We start from the raw sequence: 9,259 nt of genomic DNA, 5'->3' as shown, positions 1-9,259 counted from the left end.
AAGGAGAGATAAAAAAATTAAAAGTAGTTGCCAAGGGAAAGGGTGAGGGGGCTATCGGGGAGTCATTATTGAATCAATACAGAGTTTTAATCTTTGCAAATGAAAAAGTTCTATAGATAAATGGTGGTTATGAATATGCAATGATATATAAATGTACTTAATACTACTGAACTGTACATTTAAAAATGTCCACTTAAAAACTGTACACTTAAAAATTTTATGTTACATATATCCTACTACAATAAAAAATTAGAAAAAATTAGGAAAGGTAGGAAACACTAAAACCCAAGGAAAAAATGAGTATGTTATAATAGCAGTACACAACGATATAAAAGTAAGAGACCTAGAGATGGTATCTGGATGATTTTTTAAAAAGGTCATCATAGAGGGCATGGGAATTGGGGAGAAAGCAAAAGGAAAGTGGAAATGAGCAGCAGCCTATTTCCTAAGTAGGACTTTTGATCACCAAAGATGGTGTAATGGTTTGGAGAGTCATGAAGTAGAATTAAAGGGTGTGTGGACATTCACTGAAGGACTTTCCCAACAGTGGTGGTCATAATTTATCATTTAAAGCCCAGAGTATATAATGGATCCACAGAGGGCATAAAAAGAAATATTAAGTAGAAATTAGATTTGATTTGGAAAGATAAATGTTGATCAGTAGGGAGGATGGATACCATGAAGGAGTGACCAGAGAGAGGCTAGGGAGTAAGGTTTTCATTCATCAAAAAGAGAGGAAAGAAGGGCCATCTGTACCCCAATGTTTATAGCAGCAATGGCCACGGTCGCCAAACTGTGGAAAGAACCAAGATGCCCTTCAACGGACGAATGGATAAGGAAGATGTGGTCCATATACACTATGGAGTTTTATGCCTCCATCAGAAAGGACGAATACATAAGGAAGATGTGGTCCATATACACTATGGAGTTTTATGCCTCCATCAGAAAGGACGAATACCCAACTTTTGTAGCAACATGGACGGGACTGGAAGAGATTATGTTGAGTGAAATCAGTCAAGCAGAGAGAGTCAATTATCATATGGTTTCACTTATTTGTGGAGCATAACAAAAAGCATGGAGGACATGGGGGGTTAGAGAGAAGGGAGTTGGGGTAAATTGGAAGGGGAGGTGAATCATGAGAGACTATGGACTCTGAAAAACAATCTGACGGGTTTGAAGTGGCGGGGGGGGTGGGTGGGAGGTCGGGGGTAACCAGGTGGTGGTGGGTATTATAGAGGGCACGGATTGCATGGAGCATTGGGTGTGGTGAAAAAATAATGATACTGTTATGCTGAAAATAAGTAAATTTAAAAAATTTTTTTAAAAATCAAATCCTTAAAAAAAAAAAGAGAGAGGAAATGCAAAGTAGATCATAGCAGCAGATCTCACCAGAATTCTTTTGGACCACGGATATTTTCTTCTCTTTCTTAACCACTGAAAATTATTTGAAGTTAGAAGATAAGAAACTGGTTTTCTAATGTATTCAATTGTCCTCCAGTCTTCCTGTCTGTACTCAGGAGAATTCTGCATTATGGCCTATGGTACTAGCAGGTCTACTCCATCATCATCCAGGGCAGGAGACTCCAAGTAAACTAGACTTTGAGCTCTAGCTAGATTCTGTTTTCTCAGGAGAATGTAGTTTCCTTCATCTTCTGCCAAAAGAGCTAAAACACATGAAATCCTCTCTCCAAGGACTGTTTACAATTAGTTAGAGTGTAAAGGAACTCTTGTTGACTTGGAAGAGAGTTGATACTATTATCGACAGGTACAAACACTGTTTAAATAAAATAGAGTTGCTGCCACAGTCTAATATATTTATTTTAGGGGTCCTCATCTTTTGAAACCACAGTCAGAACCCCAAACTTCAGCAGGATTCACACATTTATTATATTAAACAAAGCAGAAGTGTCACTAGTGGCAGTTTCCTAAGAAGACACACTTTGAAGACTTAATGGTGTAAAACTTAGTATTTTCATGGCTTCTGAAGGGAGCAGAATCAATATCATTCCACATACAGACTCCCCTTCAGGTTATTTCCCTTCCTAACAGCTCAGGAGACATAATCTCCCCTGAGCTAGGAGTTATATCTGGTCTGGTGATCTGTTTCTGCAAAAGCAGTAGGGAGGAACAAAGAGATGGGCTTAATGACCCATGAGCCCAAGTTTATGCCCAGAGGACTCTCGGGATTCTGGATCATGCCTAGAATTAGGGATGTCCACATCATTATAAAGATTCTCTCCATGTGATAGGATGGTCTTTGGACCCGGAGGCCTGAAGGGGCTCCCATCACCATGTGTAAGCACATGGGCTCATGCTGTGCTACTGCTCCAAGCAAGGGCCGGGAGAGGAAATATTAGAAAGGTAAGGATACACGGACAGGGGAGATGAGATCCTACAGTGAGGAGGAGAAAAGGTTAATGAGGACAGAGAGGACAATGGCCTCTCCTCTGCTTAGGAGTTCTCCAAAGCCTCATTGTCTATTCTCATCACAAAAGAACATAACAGAGCACATGGGATTGGAACAGACATCAGAGGTGGAGCACAGAGATATGCCAACAGGTAATATGCAGAATCTCTCTCTTGTCTTGTCTCCCTATCTCTCTCTCTCTTTCTCTGTCTCTGTCTCTCTCTCACTCACACACATACAGCTCACATAGTATACTCCTCACAGCTAGAAACCCACAGATAGCTTTACAGTAGCATAACCTCATCTGCTATCACCAAAGAAATGAAGACTGCTCTGATTGTTGGTAGGGAAGCAGACAAAGCAACTAGGCTTGCTGCGGTTCATATGAAGCAGAAGGAAGCTACTGCAGGCCACTATCTTATGTTTGAGGTTAGATGTGGAAGTGTGACTGATGTCACATCCAAATAAAATGATGTCGGCATTATACATTTGCTCTGCATTATTATCTTTTTTTTTCTCCCACATAATCCTGCTTTAGAGATTGTCAGTTCTAACGTGTCCACCTCGTGGGCCCACTACTTTATGGCAACATATCCAAGCCTTTTTTATTAGAGCCCAATACATCTGCTAGTTCAGCCATACCCAATGTTTTCTGCCAAGTGGCCCATTCATGCCAGTGCCTGAAAGAAGGTACCCACACCCATCAACTCTTAATTCCACCCAGTTTGACAACTCTGTAAGAATGAGAAAGAAAACAGTTGCTTTCAAACTGAACTGTATTGGTTTATGTGTGCTTCTCTAGAGTTCTAGAAAATATGTCTAAATGTGAAGTCCCATCCTACTCATTCATTTTGGGATATTCTGTGTCATCCCTCCCTCCATAATTTCTTAATTTCACCTTATAGACACCATGAGTTATTTATAAATAATAAACTTCTTACAATCAAGTAAAATAAGTAATAGGTAACATTTTTAATGTTTTAATATTTAATAGGTAACATTTTTACCTGTTTAGAGTTAAAAGAAAAATAAAATTTGGGGAAAGACTAATAATTTAAATAACTACAATTTACTGAATATATCCTAAGAGCTAGTCCTTTACATGCATTGATCTTATTTGTGTTTAAGACAAATCACATTAGATAGAATTTATTCACCCAATTTTACAGAAAATAAAACTGACTAAAAAGTAACTTGTCCAAGGAGCCTCAGTTAGTAGATGACATAGCAAGATTTCAAGACATATTTAAATGAATCTGAAGCCCATATAAATCATCTATAATATTATAGTATTAGAGGCAATGGAAAAGGAGCCAGCAGGTTAAAATAAAAATCACAACTTCAATAAATTGAGAGTTGGTGGGCACTAAAACAGAAAGATCTATAACCATTATCAATTAAGCTTTAAACTGGACTTTGGGTCTGGGCTCTTTGTCAATGTGCACATCTAGAAAAAGATGAACTTACTGTCTTGCCCTCCAGGAATAATCCTCGAGCTTATTGGCCCCAAACTATTTGCCATTATTTGTGGCACACAGCTGCAGCGGAAGGAAGTCAAGCTTTCTGACCAAAACTGTGAGAGGGTAGATGTCCTCTTGAATTTGAACTCTGCTGTCAGAAAGAGTTCCCTCTGCCATGCCCCTGGAAAACTCCTCCTCAGCTGGAAGTCCTTATAAAGCAGCTGCCCTGAAGATGGGGCTGACTGCAAACTGTAAGTCTGTTGTGTCCTCCTTAGCTGCTTCCTCAGACTCTTCTAAGCTCCAGCAACCATTGCTCTCTGGTTCTCAGCCTTGTATTGACCCCTCAACACTGGTAAACATTGTTTTCACCCTATACATGATCAATTTTATCTCTAGATTCTTTGGGGACAAGAAAGGCTCCTTTCTCACATAGAATGGGAGACTATTAACTTGCTTGCCTGTTACTACTCTGCAATAACTAGCCAGCAAAGGTATATACAACCACATACATGAGAAAAATTAGTTTTAATAACTAACTCTGTCTCTCTTTCTCTCTCTCACTTGCGCATGCGCGTACACATGACCATGGCCATTGCTGCTATGAACATCGGGGTACAGATGGCCCTTCTTTTCACTACATCTGTATCGTTGGGGTAAATACCCAGGATTGCATATCATACTCCATAGTGTATATGGACCACACACACACACACACACACACACAATCCCAATTCTGTTCAACAGCTAAATTGTAAACTGGGAACCATATCTTCCTAAGGCAGTGTTAGGAATATTAAAATGAATATCCCCTGCTGCTTTGCCCCAAAGCAGTAACATTTCTATTGGTAGAGAATAGGTAAATACATAAAGTCATGTTATACTGGATGCATCAGAATTGTAAAATATACTCGCAACACAAAACTTAAAAGAAAATAATTTTTCTTTATTCATTTTAGGGATCAGGGAAGAATCATTCACAACACCTTCATTTCTGAGTTATTGAAATTTGTTAGTTATTTGATCTATTCATACAAGAAGCTAGGCAAAATCTCAGGACTGTGTAATTCTGTATGGTCATTATTCATGTTATATGTTTTAAGGAAGATGAACATAATCTAACTGATTAGCAAAAGGTGATTTATTAGAAGAATATCAGGGCATAATAAACTGGATTCTGGGGTGGAAAACCAAGTTTTTCCATAAGATTAGAAAGCATCAAAAACAACAAAGGTCTCAGAGTAAAGATAGAATGAGGAAAATTCAAAGGTCATCTGATTAACCTCCCTTATGTCATGTGACTATATGAGATCCATGAGGCAAATCCTTACATTTATATTAGATCAAAAGACAGACAATGGTATGAGTCAGCCATTTTCATTTGACTTTGGATTCTTTAACAATTTGTATAGCAATTTCCCAAAAGTTAACAATGGACTATTTGGAAAAGAAATGGAGATAAACCATGAGAGACTGTGGACTCTGATAAACAATCTGAGGGTTTTGGAGGGGAGGGCGGTGAGAGTTTTGTTGAGCCTGGTGGTGGGTATTAAGGAGGGCACGAATTGCATGGAGCACTGTGTGTGGTACATAAACAATGAATTCTGGAACATTGTAAAGAAATTAAAAAAATAAACATTTTTTTTTAAATGGAAAAATACCAAAACAGTAAGTATACATTATAATGTGCAATACTGTCAGTTTCTTCAAAGATCTCACATTATTACAAAACCTAAAGACACACTTAATAGCCCTATAATGAATCTCAGAATAATAATGTGTATGAAGAGCACTACTTTATTGAGTTACCCTCTGGAAAGAAGAGACTGTCTAATGTTTGTAACCAACCTCTTCTGCCTTGCCTCTAGCATATGAATTAAAGTTCTTTCCATTTCTTAGGACCTTGATAAGAAAAAGACCATAAAGAGAATAAGATCCTGACACTTTGACAGGAATTCAGTGACACTTCCTCAGAGCATGGCTTCCACCAATGACACCCAGTTCCATCCCCCCTTCTTTCACCTGCTAGGAATCCCAGGACTGGAAACTGTCCACATCTGGATTGCTTTCCCATTCTGTATCGTGTACCTGATTGCCCTCGTGGGGAACATCACCATTCTTTTTTGTGATCAAGACTGAACACACTCTCCACCAGCCCATGTTCTACTTCCTGGCCATGTTGTCTATGATCGATCTGGGTCTGTCCACATCCACCATCCCCAAAATGCTGGGCATCTTCTGGTTCAAACTCCAAGAGATCAGCTTTGGGGGCTGCCTTACTCAAATGTTCTTTATCCACATGTTCACAGGCATGGAGACTGTTCTCCTGGTGGCCATGGCTTATGACCGCTTTGTCGCCATCTGCAACCCCCTCCAGTACACCATGATCCTCACGCATAAAACCATTGGCATCCTGGCCTCTGTTGTTGTTGGAAGAAACTTAATTCTGGTGACTCCGTTTGTGTTTCTCATCCTGAGGCTGCCCTTCTGTGGGCATCATATCATCCCTCATACATACTGTGAGCACATGGGTCTTGCCCGGTTGGCCTGTGCACCCATCAAGGTCAACATTATCTATGGGCTCATGGTGATTTCCAACATCATTGTGGATGTGATCCTGATTGCCTCCTCCTATGTGCTTATCCTTCAAGCTGTTTTCCGCCTTCCTTCTCGGGACGCCCGCCTAAAGGCTCTCAATACCTGTGGTTCTCATGTCTGTGTCATGCTATGCTTTTACACACCAGCATTTTTTTCTTTTATGACGCATCGTTTTGGTCGAAAACATCCCCCGCTATATCCACATCCTTTTGGCTAATCTCTATGTGGTTGTCCCACCTGCCCTGAATCCAGTCATCTATGGAGTCAGGACCAAGCAGATCCGAGAGAGAGTTGTGAAGATATTTGTACAGAAATAAGAGTTCTGTGACAACACTTGGAAAACATAGGCACATACCACCCACATTTTAATAATCTCACCTCTGTTTTAGATTTCCTTTAGAGTAGGTAGTAGTAGCCAGACTTTTATTTGCTACTGGAATTCCTTTAGAGTTGGCAGATAAGGCAACGTCACCTTTGCTGCCCACTCTGCTCACCCACCCCATGTAACTGGGCAAAGGGAAAGCGCTGATGGAAAAGGAAGGTGTTCTGGAGGCAGCAGTGGTTTTGGGGAGTAGAATGCCTGATAGGAAAGGGTGAGAACTCTCCCCATTACTCTGTGTCTTCTCTTTAGCTAAGCTTAGACCCTGAAGGGACACTGATCCAACAATGTCATTCTGTAGATGAAGAAAATAAAGTGCAAGCCATGGCTGAGTGACAATTTTTGAATAAGAACATCTGCTCCATAGATGTATATTCTGCATATTAATCCTCAAGCTTTGACTTCCTTCTCCAGAGTCATTACTCATTTGCATTTTAATGCTCCCTTTCTTGTTCTTGCTGTCATTCTTGCTCCCTTTCTTCTTTCTAATCTGATTCCTTCCATCTCCATCCCTTCCTCCCTCTCTCCCTTACTCTTTCTCCCTCCCTCTTCCTCCTGCCTTCTCTCCCTCTCTCTTTATCTCTTTCTATCTCATCGTCACTGTTTCTCCAGTAAACTAAGTATCTGTGACTTGAAGAATGTGCGAGACTACAGCTTAGGATCAAGGATAGATGATATTTTCTCACTTGACACTAAGTCATGTTAGATATCAATAATTGTATATGTTCTGTGTCTAGTTCCAATTGAATTCTACCTAATATTTATCTTGTATGTTGTATCATTTACCTTTAGATATAAAAAGATTTCAGAAAAAATTTGGAAATAGAAATCAGAATCATTCCTTGGTTAAGCACAAAGGCAGTCTTGATATCAATTTTCAGAACATTCTCAGTATAATATATTAATCCTGTATATTTCCTATACATAGTTCCATTTCTAAAACTCCAGCTATAGTTAAAGAATGTGGTTTGCTTGTGCTCAAACTAGATCAAAGGAGCACTGAGCTTTAATTTGTGACTGACCATGACACTCTTCCTAAGAAATCAGAAGTTTCCATTATATCCTCTGTTTTAGAACCATTCTCTAGTTTTTTCATGACAATAAGTGAAATACTCAAAAGCATATCAGGAATATCAGAAAATCATGCAGATATAGGCAAGAATACAAGGACAGCAACAATACCTATTTCAGTTTCTGTAAGTTGGTCAATTTCTCTGAATCTGGCCAGCTCTTGGCCTGAGATTTGACACTGGCAAAGCAAAATTCTTACATTCTATAGCACCCTATGAAATTTCCTTCATCATGGGAGCATGAATAAGTGGTTTGTTTGTTTGTTTAGGGTTTTTTTTTTTTTTTTAGCCTATCTCATGGCCCTAAAATTTTGTGGGAACAAAGTATTTTAATGTTGGAAAGTCATTAAAATTCTCCTAATCTTTCTCTTTTATTTTACAAACAAGAAAACCAAGGTCCAAAGAAAAGCAAGAACTTGTATACATAAAAATAAATGTACTTTTAGCATCATTTTGATGTAACAAGAGTATATCACTGATATATACGTATCTCTTTGGCCACAAACTCTTGGCCTTTTAAGACAATTAAGCTGAATACATTTTATGTGTGTATGTATGCGAGGCTCCACTATTGGTTCCATGTGGAGATATCTAGGAAAGTGGGAGAGAGAGAGCAAGTAGCCTAGGATTGGTATTGGTGATTAGAGAGAGGTGACTACAGGGGCACCCTGGGTGGCTCAATGGGTTAAGCCGCTGCCTTCGGCTCAGGTCATGATCCCAGGGTCCTGGGATCGAGCCCCGCATCAGGCTCTCTGCTCAGCAGGGAGCCTGCTTCCCCCTCTCTCTCTCTGCCTGCCTCTCTGCCTACTTCTGATCTCTGTCTGTCAAATAAATAAATAAAAATCTTTAAAAAAAAAAAAAAAGAAAGAGGTGACTACAGAAACTCTAAGTGCAGGAGCAAGTAGAAAACTTAACAGAGTGACTGAAATTGGTACAGTCCTCACCCGTGTGGTCCATCGGTGGTGAGTGATAAAGATTGGTCAGTTTCCTGCTCATCCATATGTGTACCACATATAAGCTCACTAAAGACAGAGCCTTTTCTTCTGTCAATCATATGAAAGGCATGTTAAAGTAACTTTCTGGTTAAATCTATATTTGATATTGGGGAAATTCAGTATAAAAGTAATAGTGTACACAGTGTGAGTTGGGGTTCACAATAATGCTGGCCCTGAGATGGATCATGAGCACACTATTTAGACCTCACTCAGCAGAAGCACTGTCTTATGTTCCCTTCCCAGGGCACCTCTCTGCTTTGGAGAAGCTTCCTCAAAATTTTCTAAGTCTGCTTCTGGTACATGGAACTAGCTAGGAACAGCAATACTGTTTGGGCAGGCTGCCCTGAGCCTAG

General features: G+C 39.7%; 1 protein-coding gene across 1 annotated transcript; it reads left to right on the top strand.

Annotated features, from left to right (window-relative positions):
* Window positions 1–5,841: 5,841 nt before the first annotated feature.
* On the top strand, window positions 5,842–6,779 carry LOC101673608 (olfactory receptor 52E4). Its single transcript, XM_004782499.2, is given in 3 exon segments — window positions 5,842–5,985; window positions 5,987–6,643; window positions 6,645–6,779. Coding segments are annotated over 3 exon segments (936 nt in total).
* The last annotated feature ends 2,480 nt before the right edge of the window (window positions 6,780–9,259 follow it).

Source organism: Mustela putorius, unplaced genomic scaffold (assembly GCF_011764305.1).
Source record: "Mustela putorius furo isolate JIRA1106 unplaced genomic scaffold, ASM1176430v1.1 tig00002088_pilon_pilon_pilon, whole genome shotgun sequence".
Taxonomy (NCBI): domain Eukaryota; kingdom Metazoa; phylum Chordata; class Mammalia; order Carnivora; family Mustelidae; genus Mustela; species Mustela putorius.
Note: the sequence above shows the minus strand (reverse complement) of the source record. Positions and strands in the feature narration are given on the sequence as shown.